Source organism: Berghia stephanieae, chromosome 2 (assembly GCF_034508935.2).
Source record: "Berghia stephanieae isolate SIO BIC M18660-M18661 chromosome 2, UCSD_Bste_1.3, whole genome shotgun sequence".
NCBI lineage: Eukaryota > Metazoa > Mollusca > Gastropoda > Nudibranchia > Aeolidiidae > Berghia > Berghia stephanieae.
Window position 1 is genome coordinate 8,173,923 of NC_088361.1, and position 26,343 is coordinate 8,200,265.

Below are 26,343 nucleotides of genomic sequence, written 5' to 3' on the forward strand. Positions count from 1 at the left end.
AAGAAGTTAAATTAAAAAGTTGAAGTTACATCCGCTGAAATCGCGTCCTAGCAACAATATGGAGTCAGTCTAAATCGGTATTGACGCACCATAAAAATTGAATTATGGCCTCAGAAAAACGGGCGGTTGTTAAAAAAGTATTTGAGGGAAACTCCCCAGGTTTGTCAATATTTTATCATATTTCTTGTACACCAGATATGTCTTGGATTTTAATAAGTATTTCTATAACATAATTAATATAATATAAATAATAGTGAGTTCGATTTATAGATGATATTTTTTAAACCGTAAAGTTAAAGGATTTTATTTTCCGAAACTGTAGTGGAGTAAACGGTAATAGTAGAAGCGGCCTAGAAGATTGTAGTAGTTGTCGTTGTTGTAGTTGTAGTAGTAGTATCTAGTAGTTCTAGCTAGTAGATACTAGTAGCAGCAGTAGTAGTAGGAGTAGATAGTACCAATACCAAGCAGCAGCAGCACCAGTAATGACTTTAGAAGTAGGGCGGTTTGTACCTTCAGCATTAGCATCGTTTTTCATTGATTAATTCTGATGATGGAACATATAAGCTGTATGGTCTCATTCTCACCTTTATTTTCAAAATGCAATATGAACTAATAAACATTATCAAGCTCATTTTCTGTTCACAAGGAATTCAAATTGAACTTATCATTATTAGATAGATATGTTTTATCAATAATTTGTAAGCAATGTAGATTGACCTTTTTATAAAGTTATCATGTTTCTTTAAGATAGGTGGACGTTAACTCATATTTTTAATGTTTTATTTACCAATAGATCGTTTTACATATATTTTTTTCAGTCAACAAGTATGATTTATTGACCCTGGAACAGCAAAACTCAGGGTTGACAGAAGAAAGAATACTCTTAGTCTTTCAAGCACTCGACGAATTGATTCCAAATCTTGGTGTTTTCACACGCATTTTCACAAAGCTAAGGGATGATTTGTTCAGTAAGTTATAAAAGTTGGGATGCAAAACATGTTATTAAGCAATCAGTGATGATTCATTTAATCTTGAAAATAAATTCTTGAGTAAAGTTAAATATTTTTAACTCACTGAAGGTACTCGGGCACTCATCTACACATTAGTAGAATGTTTATATGAAGTAAGTTTTAACCCTATTTAATTGCCTTTTATTCATTAATGATGTGTGTATCTATTTTTTCCTTTCTGCAAATCAAAGAATTCACCAGTAAGACATGTTTGTTTTCCATAGATGCTATTTACAGTGATGAGCTGACTGGAAGTGCTGAGAGTCCTGGTGTTGGTGACAGTGGTTACATTCAGCGGTTACCATACTTTTCTCTTGTGCGTCAAGTCTATGATGAACGACATGAGTTGACAGAGGAACTTAAAGAGCAGCTTGAAATTGTTAAAAAGAGGTAGACATTGAATAGCCATAGTGACCTAATGAATTTTTCACTTTTATGTCGTCTCAAACTTCTCCCAGGGCACATTTAAGATCTGTTACTGATCTACTTTTGAAGAAGTCTGATTTGTATAATTTTATTTCTTCTTTTGTGTGTGTGTGTGTGTGTGTGTGTGTGTGTGTGTGTGTGTGTGTGTGTGTGTGTGTGATTTTTGTGACCCAAGAAGTTGCTAGCTTTGATGAACTAGATCTAATGCAAGGGAGCAAAAAGACTGAGTTGTTAAGGCATTGCTCCTAAGCCTGAAAGTCACACGTTTAAGCCCTCTTCAGGCAACCTTGTTTATATCATCGTATACGATTATTAACCCGCAAACTCCTTCCTTGGATAACACGAATGATTCCTGATGACATTAAATGTTTGTATGATAAATTATCTGTGTTCAATCATTCCTAGATGAGAGCACCTTTTGATGTCTCTCAGAAAGGCGTATATCTCTTGGTATTTCTGCTGCAAATGTTGCATAGATTTATTAGTTGTTATTACATTTATAAATGTATAGTCTTTAATGTGTAAATTTGAACTAGCTGCAATTATGATTGATTATTCATTTGCTTATCAATATTGTATTTTACTTTGACCATAAAACTATTCAGATTGTTTGACAAACACAAACAGCTGGAGGATGCCCAGGAGACCATTTCAGATAGAGAAGAATATATTGGTATTCTTAACTCAACAAAGGAAGACTTACAGTCTTTAATTGAAGACAAAGACAAACAACTGGAAGAGTGAGTCTTCTTTTCATTTTGAAAGCAATCTTTCAACCAAATTTAATGGATTGTACATCAATTTACTTAATGGCTCAAAATTTGAGTCAAGCGTTCTAAAATTATATCTAAAATTACAACTATAACACTCAATTATATTCAGATCATATTTGTGGCCCACAGCATCAAACCAGTACTATATTGGAACGGAGCGGATACCAAAAAGTGAATGTTATAGTTTATATGATCAGATGTATGAAATTTTGCGTTTTTGACTTGATGAAACTGCATTCATTCTCCTTTATATAAACGTAATGCAAGTCTGATATTTTTCACTATAAATTCAATTTTCAGGATCTAAGTTACCCAAAAAGGAAACTGTTTGAGGCGATGGGTCACAATTGTTATTTTGCAAAATACATCATTGTATTATTCATTTGGCTAAATCATCCATCTGTATTATATCTCTTCCTCGTTGTTGTTTTATTTTAAATTGTGAATTCTAAATAGGACAGAAAGGGAACTTGAAGAAACCAGAGACAATGCCCGAAATAAGGAACATCAACTGGACTGTGACATTACTGATTTGAAGGTACCAACATCTTGTTAAACCCTTTAAAGCCATTATTACGTTTTGGTTTGTTTTTGTTTTGTTTTTTGTTTTTTTTCATTTTTGAAAATGAAAACGATTTCTATTCATTTTCAACTATCATTGTATTATAACGAACAGTGAATGTTTGTTAAAAAGTCAACGAGGTTTACACTGCATTTTCAATCTTTTTTTTTTTCTATAAACAAATATTTCTCGAAATATATTTTGCCATTAAGATGAGAAATGAAAATAATGATAACAAACTATGAGCAATTTATAATAAGCTAAAATTATTTTTTTTTATCTTTTTTATTATTAGGAAGCTTTGGATGAGGCTGAAAACAAAATATCTTATTTGTCACAGTTCAAGAAAGGATATGATGATTTATATTATGGTAAATCTCTTTTTATGTATAAAGTTATAACCCATTTATTATATTTTCTGTAAGTTTGTCATCTTCATCATTACTACCATCATCATCATCATCATCATCATAATCATCATCATCATCATCATTATCATCATTATCATCACCCTATCTAGTCATTAACAATTTTTCAGATTTAAGTATAAAAGATATAAATTTTGCAAAGAAACACAAGTATATAAAGGCAGAAAACGAGTTCTTGATCCTCAGTCTTTGTCAGGAATTTACAGAAAGTTGCAAAAATACAATAAAGAATAAAAGCATGGTGGTTTGTTAGCTTTGTAAAATTCTCTTATATTTTTCAAGGTGATTGTGTTTTAAAAATTTAATGAAGCAAGGTGTTATTTTTGTTGGGAATCTGTCCATGAGTGTAAACTTTCTCTCTCTCTCTCTCTCTCTCTCTCTCTCTCTCTCTCTCTCTCTCTCTCTCTCTCCTCTCTCTCTCTCTCTCTCTTCTTCCTCTTCTCTCTCTCTCTCTCTCTCTCTCTCTCTCTCTCTCTCTCTCTCTCTCTCTCTCTCTCTCTCTCTCTCTCTCTCTCTCTCTTTTGAGCTTTATGGCCCATGGAACCGAAATATTATCCAGTATCTGATATGTGAATTGAACATAAAAAATGCTTGTCACTGGTTGGGATGATGATCTAGAGCAAAGTATTTTCTGCCAGATATGGATTAAATTCAATTACCTCTTTAACCCTTGGTGCACTGGAGATTCTGAATAAACCGCTGGAATGCAAACTTAAAATCAAGTCTGTCATGCATTACTCCAGTGCTTTACCAATTGATTCATTGTGCCGACTCCTAGTATTATCGTGAGTATAGTTAGTAAGCAACGGCAATGCTTTCAAAATGTAAAAAATATATGAATGTTTGTCCTGATGTATCTCTTTTTGAAAGCTTTCATGGATAAAGAAGACGTTATTGATGATGTACCTAAAAAGAAGAAGAAATTTGTTGTTTCCACCAAAAGAGTAAGTTGGAATGACAAATGCAGTCATTGTTTTATTTAAGTAACATTCTTTGGAATTAAATTTTGCATAACTTTTAATTGGGTGTACTTCTTATGCAGGCAATTCATTGTTCTCTAAAATCCCTTGTTTCCATGTCAAAAATAAAATGCTAGAACCAGATGTAGCGGTCATTTAGTTGTATTGTTTTGTTGTTTTTTCTGTTGTTGTTTGTATTTGTTTTGTTTCTTTTGGTTTTGTTTTGTTTTTTGTTGTTTTTTTGTTTTTTTAATGGTTTGTTAATGTTTCTTTTAAACTTCTTTCCTTCTTATTGTAATTAAAACACAATGGGTTTCGTCTCAATAAAAATGTTTTTGAATAGCTCTTTTTGCTTCTTTTTTTTAAATAAAGGCCAATTTACTAAGCGGTGTGGAATCTGCCCAAAGACTTGAAGAACAAATCCTCTCAGTGATGAATACAGCCATTGAAGGTTAAAATTTTACTTTTTTTATAAATATATTTATAGATTGTATGAAATTAACGTAACTCAAATTTCTGTTGTCGATCTTTTTAGATAGTCCAAGATTTGATTATTTCTCACTAAATTCACTTTGATAGACTGTAAGTGGTTAAGGTTACACATAAGTTTGAGTGTTGGCCACATCTATTCATGATCCTTTCAGCAGGCAGATATGATTGGCATTTTATTGAACCACATACTTTTAATCATGACTTATTTACACATAAACGTTTTGTCATGTTTTTTTTTTTTTTGTTCTTTTTTTTGTTGTTTTTTTGTTGTTTTTGTTTTTTTTTTTTTGTTGAAAGCAACTCTTGACTTTCGTTTATTTTTCTTTAATTTACTTTCAGAGTTTGACAAGTTTGTAGAGAATCACAAAACGGATTTACAAGAAAAAGTTATAGATGAGGACATGACAGAGGCTGAAATTGATCTGCAGGAGTTGGAAATTGATGAGGCTGATCAAGAGGTTTGGTGATTCTTTTATTTATTTATTTTTTATTTTTTTTGTTATTTTAAAAATTATTCTTCTAGCCCTTTATACTCCAAAAATTACCTGCTTACTCTAAGATAAAAGGATATGAGGCGCGAACTTGTTCCTCCAAATGGGAATTTGTTAAGAGTATTTATATTCATTACTTTGATATAGGTATTTGCAGTTTAGAAGTTATTTTATTGGAATTAAAATTGCTTTTCTTCACTGAAGAGATTTTTGCAATTTATCTGAATAATCTTTTACAAATATAAATTAATAATATTTATATTAGGGTATTTTCTTGGCTCCATTATACTCAATGTACCTTACAATGATAATTGACATTTATAGCATGCCAGTGATTGGAGGCTCAGAGCTTATCGGGATGTGTAAAATGTTTTCTGAAATATAGTTTTAAGTCCTGGATTGCTATGTACTGTCTGTGCTGCTATATGGTTGTGAGAGCTGGACCATCAACAAGACCATGGTTAAAAGACTGGAGGCAGTGGAAATGTGGTTTTACAGAAGAATGATGAGGGTGTCATGGATGGAAAGGAAAAGAAATGAAGAAATTTTAGAAATGGCCAACAGAAAAAGATCACTGATAACAAAAATCATCAAACGCCAAATGGAATTTTTAGGACACATTATCCGCCACCCTGGTTTGGAAATACTCGCCTTGACTGGAAAGATGAATGGAAAAAAAATAAGAGGAAGACAAAGAATAACGTATTTGAAAGGGATAAGAACTTGGACAGATGAAGCTGAGAAAGGTGGCGCTGCTTTAATAGAATTGGCAAGAGATAGATCAGCTTGGCGGAAGATGACCTCCGACGTCTGCTTCAGATATGGAACTACATGAGATGAGTTTTAAGGTTTTCTTTGAAGGCCTTTGTGTTCACCACATAAGGAAACAATACGCACCAGGGTCAAAGTTTCCAGATTTCTGTATAAACTCAGAATAACTCAAATAATCTAATACCATTCAATATTTTTTTGCCTTTGTCTTTTTTTAAAGTTGGAAATTGTCCAGGATCGATTTCAAAAGACAATTGATGGATTGACAACTGAGCTGGAACTGCTTCGCCAACACAGTACCATGTTAATGGAACAACTTCAAATTTTAGAGGAAATCAAGCCAGCACCGTAAGCACAGTTTATATTTTGCCTTACTTTAAATTGCTTCAGCGGATCATTATCTATTTTTGTCTATTTTTTTAAAAGAATAACTTATTGTTAGTATTAAGTCTTTTTTTATTGTATTTTTTCAGGAAAAAGAAAGAAGCCAAATCTCAAGCTGGAAAGGGTAAGCAATATGAAACTAAAATATCACGAATAGGTGTTTTAATTGCTGAAGCGGTTTTGTTTGTTTGTTTGTTTTCTTCTATTTTTTATACTCTTTCCTTTTTTCTGTTTTTAAAAGTAGGAAATACCAGTCATCAAATTAGATTTGACTGTGCATGAGGACAAGGTTAGATCACCAACAACATTTGTTGTTGTTGACGTCTGATTATCATCATTATATTGGATAGATCTGTGTTAGATCTGGTAGAAATTGTGTTGTGATAGACTATCCAAATTTGTCTATGTAATGCTATAGAAATGTGGATAGCAACTAGACATTAGTCTATGCTCATAGTGGCTTATCGTTAAATTAGTATAGCCTTTTATTTAATTCTTACACCTTTCTCTTAATCAGAGATAACAATGATTAATTTCAAACAAAATAATTTATATTATGCAGGTGATTCTCTATTGTTTGCTGGCCTGGAGGAAGAAGAAGTAGCAGAAGAAGTTGCAGATCCTTTTATTCCACAAGAGAGAGTCTTCAGCAAATACGCTGCAATGTTGTATACATCCAACAACTCAGGGAAAACCTTTGAGGAATTTAAAGATGCCAAGTATTGTGCCAGCTGTGGTGAAAAGGTATTTAAATACATTGTGAAATTTTGATTTTCATTTGTTGTCTCCTTAAAAGTCAACATTTTTATTTAATTGTAAAGAAATGGATTTCTTCATGAACTTTAATATTACTCACCAATTAGTTTTTTTCACCTCATTAAAAGTTCGTGTATCAGAGTCATATATATCAATATTATTAGTGAAGATTTAACCAGTCACTTTACCTCTCTTATCTCCAATGTATGCAATGAATCATATTTGTAATAATAATTGTCATCCCTTTTTTTCATATGTCAGACTGTAATATGTCCTCATAAACTTGGAGGATCAGAGAAGATATACATGCTTCCTCACAATTGTTCTCACATCAAAATTTTGAGACCCAAAGTTAGGATTAACAAGGATTTAGTAGAGTAAGTTTAAAACATTTTTGTGTATTTCTGCATATTTCTGCTATTCACAAGTTCAAAACACGCTTTTATTTTTATGAAATTGTGCTTTAGATTTTTTAGATCTCATCTACATTAATACCTGCATATCGAGACAGTGTACTTTATGTCAACCAATGTTTTTATGAGATCGTCAAACACTAGTAAAACTTAATATTTCTTTTACATCTTATTAAAGCTTATCAAAAGTTATGATATAAAATGAAGTTATCTAAATATGATATTTTATTTTGATTTGATGTTTAATTTGCAACTGTCATATCTTAGTAAAAGCTAGTAGTTCTCAAAAAAAATATACCTTAAATCATATTATTTTAAACGGGCACATTTTTTTTTTTAATCTCATGAATTTAGATATACTCAAATCTTACAATAAACATTTTTAAGAATAAAGCCAACATTTATTCAATAATTTTGAGCATATTCAAACAGAAGAATTGTTTGTCATAGTTTGACTCTTTTTATAATATAATGTTATATTGAATTTTTTTATCTTTAAAAATATACTAAAGACCATGTCACTTGCTCTTATTCTAACATTTTGAAAGTTTATTTATCGAGTGCCTTTCTTGTTGTCTCTTTCTCGTGGCATACAGTGATGTTTTGAAACCACAAAGCCCAGAGCCAACCCTAGACTTTGCTCCTTCCATGAGTAGCCCAGCCCGCAGTCACAGCCCTTCCTCCTACCAAATTCAAGACATGCCTGTCACGCCTGCGACAGCCACTTCAGGTGGAAGTCCTTTCATGGGAGCTGGAGAAGTATACATGGTAGATATTTTTCTGCATATTATCATTTAGATTTGTAGCTTCATCTAATGTTATAAATAATATGAGAGAGGAAGAGAGAGAGAGAGAGAGAGAGAGAGAGAGAGAGAGAGAGAGAGAGAGAGAGAGAGAGAGAGAGAGAGAGAGAGATTATGAAAGAAACAAAGAAGAATTCTCATTTTTATGATGATGAAAATATGTTGAATGGAGCATCATCATCTTAGACGTACACTTCATACATATCGATGTCTATCATGCCATTCAGCAAAAGTCATTGTATTTTCAAGGACGATATAAATAGCATGTTGTTGCTTGTATTATTATGCTAGAGTCAACCACGTCCCACTTCTGTAGAGTTGGCATCATTAGAGAAGCTATAAACCTTAGTTTGTTGATACTACTCAGTTTCTTGCTGTCTGGTTGTTTGGTTGTTGTTGCGAAGGTGCTTTCATAAACATATTGGTGTGGGATTTGGTTTGGTGAATTCCAATTTGTGGACTCGGGCTACCTCATCCAAATATGGAAAAATGCTATTGATCTCCAATATACTAAGATCTGCAAAACAAAAATTTGACTCATCCGCTTAGTTTTTGCAAATGGGAATTTCCTCCTACTCTTTTTGTTAGTAAGGATGGTAAAATATGCGAAGAATTTGTTGTTTTTTCTTGTCCCTTTATTTGCTTGAATCGTAGTGAGAGAAAAGAGGTTATATCAAGGGTAAGCTTTATTGTAAACCACACCCCACATCGTATCTTTCTGGTACTAGATGGGTATTTATATAATACATTGATATATCTGTTTGTGGTGTTATTAATGTTGCTTTACGATGTTCAAAGAGCGTGTTTAATTAGCTTTAAAAATTTATTTATTTTTTTTACCTTTATCAAATATTATTATATTTCCATTTCAAATGTTTGGAAACATAAAATTACACCTGCTTCATGAAATATAACATTTTTTTAAACATTTTAAAAATCTCAACTTTTTTTTGATCCTGTAGGTTCACACTATGCAAAGACTATGGGATGATTACAGACACAGGACAAAAATAGAGAGGGTCATACCGAGACCTTTGGACATTGTGAGTTAATTTCATCAAATGCTTAATTCTGATTTTTGTTTCCCAAAATCTTTTTTTTTTTTCATTTCATTCTATTTTGATAATCTAATCACGGTTTCAATTTGACGTTCAGGTCCAAATGAATCCAAACCATTTTCAAAGACCTTTTTTTAAAAATTTCACTTGAATATCTTCATCCCACTTTTTTTTTAATCGCAGTTTATCATGTAAGATTTGACGTTGCTTTATTTGTCTTAGACTTATTTAAAGATGAATTTTTCTTCCACCTTTTCAAGGAACGAGCAAAGTCACTTATGGAACAATTCCTTGGATATCTTGTCTGGATGGACGAGTTTACCACAGATGAAGAAGCTAACATGTCTATAATGGTAACGATAATGGCATTATAAATCCGACTTTTGCTATGTGCATTTTAAAAGAATTATTTATCTGATCTATAAATAGAATGTAGGAATCTAAACAGTATGCATGAAACAAGACCAGACAACGCAGACAGAAAAAAAATCATCACAAAAAAAAATTCTAATTTTTTAGAGATGATTGTTTTTTCTTGTATTTTTTCTTTCTGCTTTGTCTGACATGGTTTCATGAATTTCTTTCGGATTTTTATCCGACACTCGTGGTTATTCCCAACTTTATCGCTTTCGTAATTTCAAAATGAAATTAATGTGATGCACAAGTTAAAATTATTTCTTAAAATAGCCTTTATTGTAAAAGGAGTGGATTGAGAGTTAAAAAAAAAGAAGAAGAAGAAGAAGAACAAGATTACCTCTGGATTAAACTGAGAATTGATATCCAGACTTTTTAAACAATTAAGCTTTTTAAATGCTGAGAACTCTAAAATTAGTCCTTTTGAGCTATGCAGTCCAAGAAAGTAAGAGTTTATATTGGTTTCTGTCGCATGTAGCAGACACGAACAGTTGTTTTTACCCTCTAAATAGGATGATTTTCTTTTGCAAATCACTTTACAACATATTTTTATTATTGAAATAGAAACTAAAATATATGCTCATACCCATTGCATATTTTAAACTCTGGTTCTGGTATGACTATCTAGGCCCAATGTAGGAAGGCGAATTTATTTTTTTAAAGTTGATTTTTAACAATGATTTTTTCATATGCTACTGTATTATGGTACTGTGTTGTACACGATTTTTAGCGTTTTCCGAATCTACCTGGCATCCTTTTGCTTTTAAAAAATATGAAAGATGACTATACATTATTTGTGGACTATACTTATTAAAGATGTATTTTATATGATGTTATTTACCACATTTCTTCACATGCTGAAATGATCTTCCAGGATACCCTGTACTGTTTCATGCATGATCGTTACCTTGTGCAAGAGGTCATGTTCATGGCCACCCATGACTTTCTCTCTGCAATTACAGAGTTCAGTGACCTGGATAAGGTATCTAGACTTTATATCGTAGAGATTGAAATTATTCTACTATTTTATCATCGATTTTTTCAAATCCAGTTTTCTATTTATCATTGTTGTTCTGTCTATGTTATTATTACACACTTAAAATCCACATTATTTTTAAACATCTATTTTAGATGAACCCTTGCTCTTTCTTTTTCATCGTTATATCAACTTAGCATTTTCATTTGATAATAACTACACCATTTTTTACTTTACCTTACGTTATTTGATATTAGAAAAGTATTACCCCCTCTTCTGGGCCCATTGTTATTGAGACTTACTAATAAAATAAAACTTGAGCTTTTATATGGCGTAATATCCACTAAACGTGCTTAAAGTGCTTTACAAGGGGTCCCTGACCAACAGCAACACGTAACATGTAGAACGGGACATAATGACTGTAAGGCTATATTGCAATTTTTTTCTAACAGAAACAATGCTGCTAATGGCCAGGTACTCATTTTACACATGAATGTGAGTAAAGAGCCTTTTCCAAGGACTCAACTATGCGCTGCTCAGAGCGAATCTCGAACCCAGGACCTTCCGATCCGAAAGTGAGTGTCATACCACTAGGCCACATAGCCGCAAAATCACTTAGTAAGTGTGCATAGTAGACTACAAAATAAATTCAGTTCTTGTTAAAGCCTACTTGAATTCAAGTCTTAGACTAAATTTACCTTTGGCCTTGCCTTGCCTTGGTTATATCATTAACCCAAGAATAATGAGTTATTCAAAAAGTACCATATTGATATTGCCACTGACTTATAAAAACTATAAAAACTTTACAAAGTGTTGTAAGCACATACTAATCTATATAGAAACAAACAGCAACAAAAAGACTTGTGAAAGTTGAGCGATTTGCTGATATTACAGCTTCACTTCTGATGAAAAAAAGAACAATAGAGAGACAAATTGAGACAAGAGGTGTCCTGCTGATATCGTCACTGGTTAAAAACATAAAAAAGTGAAAATTATGTGGTTTATCTGAAACACACTTGTTTTGGTGTGTTTTTGGTAGTGTGATGTTGTGTGTTGTGTTTTGTGTGGGTGTGTTGGTGTTGTGTAGTGTGTGTTTGTGTGTGTGTTGTGTTGTGTGTGTGTTGTGTGTGTGGTGTGTGTTGGTGTGTGTGTATTTGTGTGTGTGTGTGTTTGTGTGTTGGTGTGTGTGATTTGTGTGTTGTGTGTGTGGTTTGTTGTGTGTGTTTGTGTGTGTGTTTGTGTGTGTGTGTGTGTGTTTGTGTGTGTGTGTGTATTTGTGTGTGTGTGTGTTTGTGTGTGTGTGTGTGTGTATTTGTGTGTGTGTGTGTGTGTGTTTGTGTGTGTGTGTGTGTGTGTGTGTGTATTTGTTTGTGTGTGTGTGTGTGTTTGTGTGTGTGTGTGTGTATGTATGTGTGTGTTTGTGTGTCTTAATGCTTAAACAACTCTGATTGAGAATCAAGTCAAAGAAACAAGTAACGTTATTGTCAATCACCTGACTTTGTTCATGTGATGATATTGTCTTTAAAAAAAAAGAGAGAATATTTTATTTGTAATAAAAAGTTAATATAAACTTAATATAAAGCATTTTCAGGTTTTTAGCAGTAATTTATTCGAGATTCATTTTAGGGAGTTTTCAAGGGTGTGGAGAGAGTAAAGATGGCTTACAACACAGTTAGATAGATACAGAGATTAGTGCCTGCAACACTCTTGGATCAAAGGTGCCTGAGAAAAAGCTAGACATAAGAGTATAAAGGATTTTGAAAAGTGGATTTTTTACTGTCATTACAATTCCAGATGCAAATATTGATCAATTGTTGATTAATTTCCGTGTTATACTATTTACGTAAAAGTATTGTAAAATCCTATTTAAGGGTATAAAATCTGCTTTCAAGCAAAGACAGTCAAGTTTTATTTAAACATCATATTAACTGAAAGATCTTTTCTTTTGTCACCTCACAAGCGTGGAGCTCACTTACGAGAGGATTAAGAGATATAGGCTAGCTTATTTTAACTGTCTTGAGCTAGGAATGTTAGTAATGACTATGTCTTTGCGTGCATGTGTATTAGTATATTACTTTGTCACTTCGTCAACACTTTTATACTTCTTATGTGTAAAGTGCCTAAGACATATTTATACATTATATATATTATCATTTCTGGGAAAATGTTATAAAATAAATACATCATTAAAATCTTTTGACATGGTTATTTTTTTATATTTTGTTCATTCTGATTAATAATTTGTATTACTGCTTGTTAAAACAAGTAGGAATATGACTTAAATGAAAGCTCGTGAAATCAAAGCCATATTTTAAAAATCACTCATGTTATATAATATTCTTTTTATAAACATTTAAATGATATAAAAATATTGTATTCTAATAATTATTTTATTTTCCATAATATGTAAAATTGGGATCGCATAATGCATCCTTTATCAAGCGAATACATTTTGAAGCATAAGTGTGATTAATCACAAAATGATACATCTGTATTTCTATTCTGCTGCAGATGCTTCAGCTTTTGGGCCATGTTATGGTTGGGAACCTGGACGCTTCCTGTCTTCGTTACATCTTGCTCATGTCTGATTTTATATCTGCAGTGGACTGGAAGGAGGTGGAGGATTTCAGGGCCTTCACCTCAGTCATATATCCTTTCCTCAATGTAAGTATAATGCTAATGATATTGAAATGAAATGAAATATGAAAAATATCAACAGACCATAATATACTTAAAATTACAAGAATCAGTAAGAATCTATGTCGAGAGACTTACAAAATTATAAATTAATCTGTTCTGTTCCAAATTGTTTTTCTCTATCACTCTATTTTCAGCCACTGTTTTTCACATTTTGGTAAGGAATTAATTTCTTGCTACAAAAGTAGAACTACTTCCTTAACAGACAATCTTGTTAGCTCAGTTGGTACAGCAAATGCCTCTGTTCATCGAGCATTACAGCAGTAACTGGATAGTTGGGTCTGTTAGATCTGGCACTTTGTGAAAGGCTACTATCTTTCCCCAAGAATGACAAGCGATTATTATAGTCAGTTTAACACACACAAAAATCGTCCCAATAAGGCTTTCTTGCTATAAAAACCAACTGTTAAAAACTTCCTTAACTTTTTATTTTAGAGGCAATTAGAGTTGAACTGATTATTAACATATTTTGTTAAAAAAATAAACCCTGACAGAACGGGCAAAAGTGAAAAAAAAAAAAATTTTCATATCTTGATTTGTTTGTATTAGCATAAGACAAAAAAAGAACTAATTTGCACTAATGTTAAAGATTATTTTAAAAAATTGAATATGCCAAATTTCTCATATACTCATTTTAATAGAACATTAAATCTGTGTCTGCGTGAGTGTCACCTACAGGTAAAACCAAATTAATTTCCACTATGGAAATAACCAGTTTGTTAAAATTTCTATAAATCAGATGTAAGACAATGAGATTTTTGCTATTGAGATCGATTTTACAATGGCCCTACACATTTTAAAAATCAATTTTATTCAATCCGTAAGATTTAAGAAGCCACTTCAAACAGAAAACTAGGAAGCCCAGCACACAGATTTTTCACTCTGTTGAATTTTAGTACGCAAGTTTTTATTGCGTTATTTTTCTTTGTCATCCTGTTTTTGTTGTCATTCAATTTGTTTTTGTTTTTTTTTCATTAAAGAAAAATATGTTTATGTGAATGCCTGCAGTAGAGAGAGCAAGAGGAAGAGGAGAGAAAGGGTAGGTGTCAGAGATTAGTTTTACATCAAAGATGTAGCAGAATTTGCTAGTATATAATAAATAATTCTACACTCAAAACGTTTGATTTCAAAATTACTAATGGTAATGCTTCCACAGGAAGATGACTTAGAGAGTCTCCAGATGAGTTACACATCTTACAGTGAAAATCGGATCTCAAGACAATTGGTGGCTTCTTTCATTATACATATAATGCTCAAATCTCGAGAACCTCGATTCCATGATGTAAGCAAATTAAATAGTTGGTCCAAAATTTTAACAATTGTTATTATTATTATCATTATTATTATTATTATTATTATTATTATTATTATTATTATTATTATTATTATTATTATTATTATTATTATTATTATTATTATTATTATTATATTATTATTATTATTATTATTATTATTATTATTATTATTATTATTATTATTATTATTATTACTATTATTATTATTATCATTATTATCATCATTTATTATTATTATTATTATTATTATTATTATTATTATTATTATTATTATTATTATTATTATTATTGTTATTATTACTTGTTGTAAAGTACAAGTCATAATAATGTTCTTTTACATGAAAAATATCCCAATGAAGCTGTGTCACAGTGTCCTGTGGCGTTGTGGAAACCTCATTGAGGCTTGCAGATTTGTGCATTTTTTTCTGGTGCCATATTAACTTCCAAATCCTTCAGAAGGCAAATTATTTCGTGTGGCCAAGATTTCTAATCAGGTTAGACGACTATACAACATTAGTAAATAAACTAGTCCATCAAGATAGATATATTTGAATATTCACTCATTCATAAGTTTCTAAATGTGTCATGTTGTTGAAATTTCTCCCTCCCCCTCTTCTATGAACAAACTGAAAAGAGAAACAAAAATAAAGCTATACAAGAGCAATGTTTAAACAGTACTTATTTACAACTGTGGAACATGGTACTAACAAAATGTGAAGAAGATAAACTAGATGCCTTCGATCAGAAACAGCTCAGAAGAATTCTAAATATCCACTTCCTAACCAAAATAAGTAACAAATCGCTGTACATGAAACGCAAAGAAACACTGCTATCGATTCAAATTTTGGAAACAAGATGGAGACTATTTGGACATATTTTAAGGAGAGACAGAAATATTCCAGCTAATAAGTCAATGGCCTCATTCTTTACACCAAGCGGACATAACAAACACAACAAGCATATATACTACGATAAATAAAGACCTTGGCACACAAGATAAGAAAAGGATTTAGAACATCTGAGATCCATTACAGCAGACCCATCATCAGTGGAAAGAGAGAGAAACTGCCAAAGTGTCCCAGTCCGAAGATTAGGAGGCGATCGCCAATAAGTCAAAGTAAGTCAACCTTCTCTCTGCACAAGCACAAAAACTTCCTTTTCTATTATACTCATTTTACTCTTTGTTTCAGTTGGAAATCAAGTTGGTGCCCTTCCAAAGCTCAGAGGGAGGTCAACTAAGTGAAAAAGAATTCAAAGATGCCTTGGATAGTTTGCTACCATTGAGTAATGAGAGGACTCGAAGGCGACTATATATGCAGGCAGAGAGAGCAGTTAGGTGGGATGGAATCATTGGCTCCGTGCCCATCATGAGGCTTGCTCGTATCCTTTTATCATTTTTAAAGGAGAATGGGAAAATACTCAATATAATTTTTACTTTAATTGCTGTTACCATTACTTACAGTACAGAGATCTTAGAGTGATATAGTGCAAATAATATTTATAATTTAGACTACAGTTGATTCATATTATTTCATATATTTATAGAAGAAGGTGTCTCGAGAAATCTCAAAACCTGTAGTTGATAGTAACTCTGGTCAGGAAAAAAAATGTTAATACATTCAGTCTTGGATTAATAGCTCAACCACCCCAACCACCCCAATCATCAACATCACTGTTCATTCCATTAATTAAAGTTAAGATCCTTATGTGCTTCAAAGAAATTTCAGGATATCTTGCCCTGCAGCAAATAACAGCCGTAGTGAAAGAAAATGTGGCTGTTAGGGTTGCTGAATGGAGGGATCGACCGAGTAGTGCGGACTCAGGTAACTCATGACTTTTAATGTTAGAACTATTTTATTCACAGTTTCATTAATCCCTTATTGCCTCTTTTGCAATGCACCCTCATGAATAGGTTGATTATTTAAAACAAACCCTTCTTACAACTCTGTATTATAATCTTTCCTTCATAATCATTATTACCAATTCCTTAGGGAGAGAAAGCGAGCAGATTCAATCAAAAAAAAGTTTGAAGGATATGACATAAAATTTCAACATTTATTTTTTTGATGTATATGCAATCAGTTGGTATCTGAGGCTTACATTTAAATGGCTTTTTTCTTAATCAACAGTTCCCAGACTAGCAGCTGATACAACACATGACATAGTCAGCTTTGATAAACTGTTGACAATTACTGATGTCAAACAAATGGCCATCAATATGAACAGGTATGTTTTATGTAATTATGTTTGTTTCTTGGGTTTTAAGTTAATTGATATCATTTTTTTTTTAAATAAGGGATACATCTTTTTATCTCAAAGTTTAACAGTAGCAGGAATGATTTTGGAAATAAAAGATTCTGTTTCCAAATCTTAGTCCACGAATTTGCTAACTGTTTCTCTAATAAACTGTTTCCTTCCAGACAATCTAAACGTCGAGAGGACAGGAGAACAATGTCGATGGAAGACGACGATGAAGAAGGAGATTGGTAGAGGATTGGTAGAGAAACAATATATCCACTTAAAATGACACCGGTTTTAAAGACATCCCTCTGATAATGACGTTTTGTCAAAGCCTCATTTCTATTCCTATACATCATTGATAATGAAATATCGAATATAATGACGTTTTTATTTATTTTGGTTGTTTCTTTCATTTTAAACAACTACTATTTGATTCACTATTTAAAATAAAGTTACAGTGGTTTCAACGAAAGTGCCCTCCACCTAAATGCCTGCTTTCCTCATGAAGCAAAATTTTTCATACCAAGTCTGTCAGGTCTTATGATCTTATTTGGCTTGTATGCTCGGTTTTTAACCACTGACAACCATGCTGTCAAAGCTTTAGTCATCAGTTTATTACGTCTCATTCTATCTGATCAATTAACCACTGAAAATGTCTCAGATTGAATGCATGGTTATTTTATTTATTATATAAAGAGACTAGGATTTCTGTTTTGTTTTCATTTTTAATTAGCAGGGTTGGAGATGGGAGAAATTTTTTTTAGATCGGGCAGGTATGTTGATAAATTTTGAAAATATCAATAAATGAATATTAAAAAAAGAACTCGACATGATTTGTCTTGTTCATTTCTTATTGGCAACATTTTGGTAAGAAATAAAAGATTAATATATATATCATTTCACCATTTTTTAAAAATCATAAATTAAAGATCATTAATACAATCTATGTGATTGCTCTCATAAAACAGATAAAGCTCATACCAAATGATTATACATACGAAGGCCAGACTTAAAATGAAGCATGGAATTAGAAAGCTTTAAATGTATAGCTTTTCATTTAAATGGCCTTTCGTCAGTTTGGACTCTTAATAAGAGTTAAGCGGTAATCAATATGTAACTTTTCTTGTGTAAAATGGTTGCTCTTAAAAATGATGGCTTTAATAAATAAAAATAAAATTGAAGTTGGAAGTATGGAATTCTAAGGGTTTTTATGTACCGTAGAGAAATCCAAGTGTCAGCTCTGTCTGTCCACTAAAAAAATTATTTTGTTTTGCTTACCAAACATTGAACACTTCAGCGGAAACCAATGTGGGACTTTTTAAAAATTGTTTCCTCTTACAAATGAGGACTTGTATGCATAAAACTAAATTGAAGTTGTAATATAGGTATTTGTTATGGTTTCCTTTTACGTTGATGTACAAAAAATAAAGATAAGAAAAGTAAAATACATTTTGCTATGCTCTTTTTAAATATTGGTGTTAATTTGAAATTATTATTTTAGATATTACGTGTTTACCAGAAAAACTATTTAGTATTATGTCATTTTTGAAGTTTTGAGATACTTTAAGGCCATTTTCGCTGCACATTCAAGAAGGTGATAATTCACTGCCTTCGACATTATTGGATTGAGACCCATATGCAAAACAAAGTGACTATCCCACAAAAGTAGACCCAGCAATAATGATGGGCCAATTATAAAGCCGTCTGACTGGGTGGGGTTCCTGACCTCCCATAGTGGGCAGGGAGTAACTTACTGTGTCTTCTATCCCCCTATATCTGTTTTTCAACATGATGTCTTTTTCTTGAAATGAAATTACTTGGTTTTGCCCTGCCCCGGCCCGACACCCTGGCTGGGAGGCAATCAGTCAAATGTAAAGTGTTAGTTTTGGGAGATGATATTTTTTTCCTTGTTAATTATTTTTTCTGTAAACATTTGAGTGTGTTCCTCTTAGTGGGACCTTGAGCAGGTGTCTGGGTGAGATTTAAGGGGCGGTTTGGGTCTTTTTAAAAATGAAATTACATATATAGGGCAGTTTTAATCATTCTGTATCGTCATTATAGGTTAAAAGCAACATTTTTGGTTAAAAATATACATTATCTGTGTTGATATCCATTTTGCGACCTGATTTGTGGGTCTGGCATAAAAAAAAAATAACAATCTTATGGCAAACTTTCAACAAAAACTAATGAAGGAATAACCTCTTTATTCTTCCCTCTTATCAACTTTGTAGCATTTTGTGTCAACTTTAGCTATGTAATTTTTATTAGAACATTACAAGGTTGCGAATCAAAATGTTATGACAAAATTGATGTTAAAATGTATAATTTGGATTATAATTCAAAATACACATACCTTATCAGAAAAAAAAACTCTCTATGGTGACAAAATACATTATCTCTGTGATAACTGTGGAAATTTCATTGAATAGATTCTGAGAAACGTTGACACAGTATCCCATACCCCTAGAAAAATGACATATTGAGAAAATAGCAAAATAGCTTTCAGTTTTTCACACTTTCCTTTCTACCTGTACCCTTTTCGACTGTATTTTTCTTGCCTTTATAGTCTATTTTGAGAAGTTGGACTTCAATAATAATATTTCTAAGATAATAAAATATCGTTTTGCACCAAAATCTCAAAATGAATTTTTTGAAGGATTTTCCTAATAATTAGACCCAAACCAGCCCTTAAGGTGATCTCAAACTAAGTAGGTATGCTCTTGGAATCTACATGTTCCCTATTTGAACCAATTCCCCTTTGTCTTACTTTTTTTCTAGATGCTTTGATAGTAAATCTATAATATTTTGACTTTACCATTTTCTTCTTTTTACTGGCGCTGATATGACCGAAATGTTTGTTTTTGTTTTTAAGGGTTTTACGGCGCTTGAACATTAAGGTCATATCAGCGCCAGTAAAAAGGAAGAAAATGGGATAGTAAAAAGTTCCAGAATTACAATTAAAGCACCCAAGAAAAGGGACGACAAAAGGGGAATTTGTTTTCAAATAGGAAACAGATTTGATTCCAAGAGCACACCATCAGTGTACTTAGTTTGAGATCACCTAAAATGTTTGTTTTTAAGGGTTTTACGGCGCTTGCAACACATTAAGGTCATATCAGCGCCAGTAAAAAGGAAGAAAATGGGATAGTAAAAAGTTCTATAATTACAATGAAAGCACAAAAGAAAAGGTAAGACAAAGGGGAATTGGTTCAAATAGGGAATAGATGTAGATTCCAAGAGCACACCGTCAAAGTACTTAGTTTGAGATCACCTAAAAGTCTCATCCAGACACAAGCACAGGTCCCAACTAAGAGGAATACACTCACGTGTTTACCAATCATATAATATAATATGTAAACTAAACATAATGCAATGCATAACAGAGAGATGATTTACAAGGGAAAAAATATCATCTCCCAAAACTATAACTATACATTCGACTGTTTCCCTCTCAGCCAAGGACTCCGACCAAGGTCAGGACAAAACAGAAAGCAATTGGAAAACAGATAAGAGGGGCTAGAAGACAGCAAGTGACCTCCTGTCCACCATGGGAGGTAAAAAAAACCCTGGGCTAGATTTTTGGTAATATCAAAATAGGCACATTAATGGATTGCTCGTAAATCCTCTGTTCCCTATGTCTTAGTTTTCTTTGGTACTTTTAACTTTAAATCTATAACTTTTCCCCTATGATCTTTTTACTGTCGTTGATATAACCTAATAAGCGCCTAAAAACAATCACAAAGTACGTTGATAGTGTCCTCTTGTAATCTATCAATGTAACTATATTCATATTACTTATCTAAAAACCTAGGCATGGGATTCCGCTATTAAAGATACATTCAAATTCAAATGCTTACAAAGAACATACAAATTATTCAAAACAAAAACTAGTAGTACACAATAGAGGGATGTTTTACAAGTAAAAAATATCTCTCCAAAACAAGGAACAGAATGTTTTTGTTTTGTTTTTTTAAGGGTTTTACGGCGCTTTTAGGTCATATCAGCGCCAGTAAAAAAGAAAAATATGGGATAGAAGTAAAATTTCTAAAATTGCAATTAAAGTACCCAAGAAAAAGTAAGACAAAGGGGAACTGGTTCAAATAGGGAACAGATAATGATTCCAAGAGCACACAATCAGTGTACTTAGTTTGAGATCACCTAAATATCTCATCCTGACTCAAGCACAGGTCCCCACTAAGAGGAACATACTCCAATTTTATGTAAAACTAAAAATAACGCAGTACATAACAGAGAGATGATTTACAAGACAAAAAAATACAATTACCCCTAAACGCTAACTATGCATTTGACTGTTTCCCTCCCAGCCAGGGCCAGGATAAAACCAAGTAATCTCATTTTTTGACTAAGACAGAAAGCATGTTGGGGGAAAATAAAAAAAAAAAATAAAATATGTAAATAATATATATATAATTATTATAATATATATATAATATATATATATATATATATATATATACATTCCAAGACAAAGACAGAAAGTAAATTGGAAACCATATGTAGGGGGATAGAAGACACAGCAAGTGACCTCTATGCCACTATGGGAGGGCAAAAGACCCCACCCAGCCTCCGCCATTTGCGACAGCTACAAGGAAACAGAAAACAAACAGCCAAGAAAATGTGACAGCACGAGTTTATCTTCCCTTGGTGGTTTGGGTTTTTTGTTTTTTTTTGTTTTTGAGGGTTTTACGGCGCTTGCAACACATTAAGGTCATATCAGCACCAGTAAAGAGGAACAAAATGGGATAGTAAAAAGTTCTATAATAATAATTAAAGCACCCAAGAAAAGGTAAGACAAAAGGGAATTTGTTCAAATAGGTAACGGATGTAGATTCCAAGAGCACACTATCAAAATCAAAGAACTTAGTTTGAGATCACCTAAAACTAAAAGTCTCATCTAGACACAAGCACAGGTCCCAACTAAGAGAGATACTGTTTTGTTTGTTTTTAAGGGTTTTACGGCGCTTGCAACACATTTAGGTTATATCAGCGCCTGTAAAAAGGAAGAAAATGGGATAGTAAAAAGTTCTAGAATTACAATTAAAGCACCCAAGAGAAAGTAAGACAAAGGGGAATGGGAACAAATTGGGATCAGATATAGATTCCAAGAGCATGCCACCAATGTACTTAGTTTGAGATCACCCATAAGTCTCATCCGGACACAAGCACAAAATCCAACAAAGAGGAATACACTCAAATGCTTACATTATACATTAAAAATAACAAATATAATCATACATAACAGAGAGATGATTTACAAGGAAAAAAATATCCTCTCCCAAAACAATAACTATGCATTTGACTGTTTCCCTCTCAGCCAGGACTCCGACGAGGGCCAGGAAAAAAACAAGTGCCGTAATCTCATTCCAAGACAAAGACTAGACAGAAAGCTTGTTGGATAAAATATGAGGGGATAGAAGACACAGTATGTACCTCCCTGCCCGCTATGGGAGAGATACACTCAAATGAACAAAACAATACAGTGCATAACAGAGAGATGATTTACAAGGAAAAAAAATATCATTTCCCAAAACAAACTAAACATTTGACTGTTTCCCTCCAAGCTAGGGTATCCGGCCAGGTCAAGGACAAAACCAAGTAATCTCGTTCCAAGACAAAGACAGAAAGCATGTTGGAAAACAGATAGAGGGGGATAGCAGTCACAGTAAGTTAGTAAGTGCCTCCCTGCCCACTATGGAAGGTAAGGAACCCCACCCAGTTCCCTTGGTGGAATGTCACTCCAAGCTTCCCCACCCAGAGAATTGGAGCAATAACACCAGAAGAAAAAAGCAAAAGAGGTTGAGAGAGACAGAAACAGATTGATCATTAAAAAATAAAAATTCAAAAATTTCATCATTTTTATTCAAAAACATTTCACCAAAACGCGACATCGTAACAAATATAATTCACATAAAGAGGCATATTTACTTATTTACTAATCATGACGGCAATAATATTATTTTAAAAAATATGAATAAAATAAACACATGGTAACTGTGCCTTGCAAAAGGAACAATACACTTTTACGGACACAATTAATGCAAGACTTTTAAAATCAGCATTGGTTAGTTGCATGACACATGAAAATAAAACCGCTATCAAAGCTGAAAAAATTATAATTCCGGGCTTAATTTGATAACAAATTTAATTAATTTTGATACAAGTATCACAGCAAAATGCTTGGTTGTGTGACATTGATGAAAATAAACGAACAAATGCCAAATGTCCATATTCTCCATGGAAATTGTAATGTTATCCCTATTTTACCACAATATCAACAACTGAGCATCTTTCAGTCTGATAATACTCCTTAAACCATACTCGTCAAACATTGCAAAAAAAAAAAAAAAAGCGTATTTTTAACAATCTCAAAACATCAATGTTATGGCTTGGCCAAGTTTCAAGTCCAGCACACGGGACATATTAGGACATCGTGTTGATAAGCAATACATTGAGGATCGTGTGAATTCTACAGCAGCATTCGTCAAGAGTGAAGGGCTTTTCTCCATACGGAATTCTACATCTTGTGAAATCCATGAAGCGACAAGTGTCTGCATGTATCACGATGATGAATCGTTATCGTACAAAACACTAAAGAAAGAATGTACCGATTTAAATCATTTCCCTTTTCGAAAAATTTTCATTTTTGACATATTGTAAATCAAAAGCGTTAAACATTAAATACCAATAAATCCTCTTGATATGCTATATTCAACAATATATGATATAAAACAAAACATAAAATAAGAACAGAATCAATACATTTCAAAGGCATTGCGTTAATTGTGTCCCAAAGTATAGTTTGTTAGCAGAAGTGTAACTGCTCACAGGACCCGTGAACAGCAAGCTTGATTAAAAACAAAAGCAATCTTTATTTCTAGACCCACAACGCAGCCTCACCAACATAATATAGGCACAGGTTCTCTGCGTGTGTATGCTTACAAAATACATAGCATTAACTCCCATTACAAAGATAAAAGATGATGATCTGATGAAATGAAAAAAGAATTATATATGATCTCCCCCTGGTCACGTACATCTGGTTGTTTAACTCCCAGCAAAAGATCCCAGCCAGTGCCTTAACAAAACCAAAGTTTCATTCCAGAAAAAAAAAAAAAAAAAAAAGGACAAGTGAAATTGGATCGGACAACTTACAAAGGGTCAGTGCCGGTGCAGTAAAAAGGAAAATGGTTGGAAAATCTGTGCTTACAACCACCCAAGAAAAGGCAAAACACAAATTTGATTGTCTATTCATGTGAACAGAAGAGAGTTATGAAGAGGACAAAAGTAGACCCCGAGAGCAATCTATCCCTGTGTCCAATTTGAGACCACTGAAAAGTTCGAACAAGACAGGCACTTAGCACAAGATCCCTGCGTAGAAAGAAAAAAAGTAAGACAAGGGAAGAGTTCAACGGGGGGGGGGAAAAGTAGAAAACAGAGGCCATTATAATTCTCAAACAGATACCAGAAAAAATCCTCGTAAAAATGGAGATACTTGGGCAATTTCCAGTACACAGCGACTTAGAATTACATGAAAAAAAAAAACAGATCTCTCGCAGATAAATCACATATGTACTCTCATCTGGCTGTCTCTGCACAGTAGCAGAGGACTCCAAACAGGTATAGCAAAATTTGCCCATATGCAGTGTCATAAAACCCCAATTAGTTCTATTTAATGCAGGATAATAATTTTTAAATAAAAAGTCAAGCAACTCAGACGCAAGACATCGTCAACGCACGCATTCATTAATATGAGTGAGTTTGATTGGGATGGAATGGGTTGGGTTGGTAGAGCGAATATACTTGATGCCACTATGTGCCAGCAGTTTGTGGCAATGTGGGGTGCGTTTATTTCGAGTACTGTAAAACAAATGGATGGAATAACAATATTTGACTCTCCTAACAACCACAACAAGCAGCAATATACTCTTGTATCCAGTCTGAAAATGCTCTCACCCAGCATAGGCAAAGGATCCCCCTTATCACAAACATACAATAGGTACAGGAAATAAGTGAAGGAAAACAAAGAAATAAGCTTAGCAATATCCAACAGCCACCCTTTCTGTAAAAGATCCCAGTTTTTGCATGAACAAAACAAAAAGGTCCCATTACAGGATGAGACGTATAACCGAGAGGACAAAATATAAATGGATAGAAGAGACAGTGAGACATCTCCCTCCTTTAGCTTTGTTTACTGGTAGCACTCACAAACCTGAAATATATTAGAAGATTGCCTATATTACCATGTTACTGGTTGGTGCTGTTGCCTCTAATTATATTTTTTTTAGCGCATAATAACCAGTAAATAAATCTTCCATTTTTTCAAATGCAAGACACATGCAAGACAAATGCAAGGTGTGCTTTATTTTAAAAATGAATGCCAGTGACAAGTCTAAATACTAATACATTACATCAAAAAATATTTGTTTATAGAAAAAAGAGCAAAATAGGAGTAACTCTAAAATAAAATCACAAGAAACCAGAAAAGAAAAGTTCCCTTGGTATTGATGGAATGTTACCAACATTTCCATTAACATGGCTAAATCAACATCACAAACGTCTCTGAAGGGAGCCAATGTACGAGCCCTTTAAACAAATCAAACTCTATAAATCCTGAAAATGTTGAATTCATGTGGCACTAGAATCTAAAAAATGTCCCTTAGGGATGAAAACTGAGCCCCCATCATTTCCCTGGGCACCCTGTTGTGTAAATTCAAACTTCCAATGTACCTCTGTCGAGGCATTTTCGGCACTTTCGGTACTTTTATGTCATTTCAGCCCCAGTAAAAAGGAAGAAAATAGTTTTATTGGTGGACAGGAGGATAGGATAGGGGTTAGACAAGACTGAATGGTAGAATTTGGTACCAGAATTGATAAAAATTAACACTGCATCTCCACTCAAGAGAACCATTAAAAACTATTACATGAGAAAATATTTGGCAAACCGAAACCAAATCTCCTAAAATCATTCATTTAGCTTAGTATTGTCTGTAGTAATAATCCTTATTTGTATGCACCCATATTTGTGATATTGTGATGTAATGAAAAGGAACCTAGAGCTGTTCATATGGGGATTAACGCTGTAAAAATTGCTTGCATTATTAGTTTTTAAATAAAAAGTAACATGAAAATTAACAGGTATAAAACACTGCTGTGATGAACAAGACATTCCTTTCAATGAATGGCAATGGAGTGTGATGCACCTCTTTCTGTCACGAATAGAGTTAAAAAGCTAGAAACATAATACTATAAGCAATCACTTCTATTGATAATGGGATAATAATGTAAAAAACGTTTTAAATTCTAACACTTTGTGTGCTTGCATTGAGGAAAAAATGAGAAAAATTGCAAACCCCTTCATAATAAACTAGTGCGT

At 32.9% G+C, this 26,343-nt stretch overlaps 1 protein-coding gene across 1 annotated transcript; it reads left to right on the top strand.

Annotated features, from left to right (window-relative positions):
- Positions 1-21: 21 nt before the first annotated feature.
- Positions 22-18,419, top strand: LOC144964257 (uncharacterized). The gene is made up of 23 exons (XM_078898330.1): positions 22-159; positions 819-968; positions 1,235-1,400; positions 2,042-2,176; positions 2,666-2,747; positions 3,067-3,142; positions 4,070-4,143; positions 4,531-4,609; positions 4,990-5,108; positions 6,133-6,260; positions 6,386-6,420; positions 6,859-7,040; positions 7,314-7,429; positions 8,062-8,233; positions 9,231-9,311; positions 9,587-9,679; positions 10,615-10,722; positions 13,228-13,380; positions 14,570-14,695; positions 15,899-16,088; positions 16,427-16,531; positions 16,838-16,934; positions 17,129-18,419. Exons 1-23 carry the CDS (start codon positions 105-107, stop codon positions 17,196-17,198), a joined length of 2,592 nt encoding a protein of 863 aa, XP_078754456.1. The 5' UTR covers positions 22-104; the 3' UTR covers positions 17,199-18,419.
- The last annotated feature ends 7,924 nt before the right edge of the window (positions 18,420-26,343 follow it).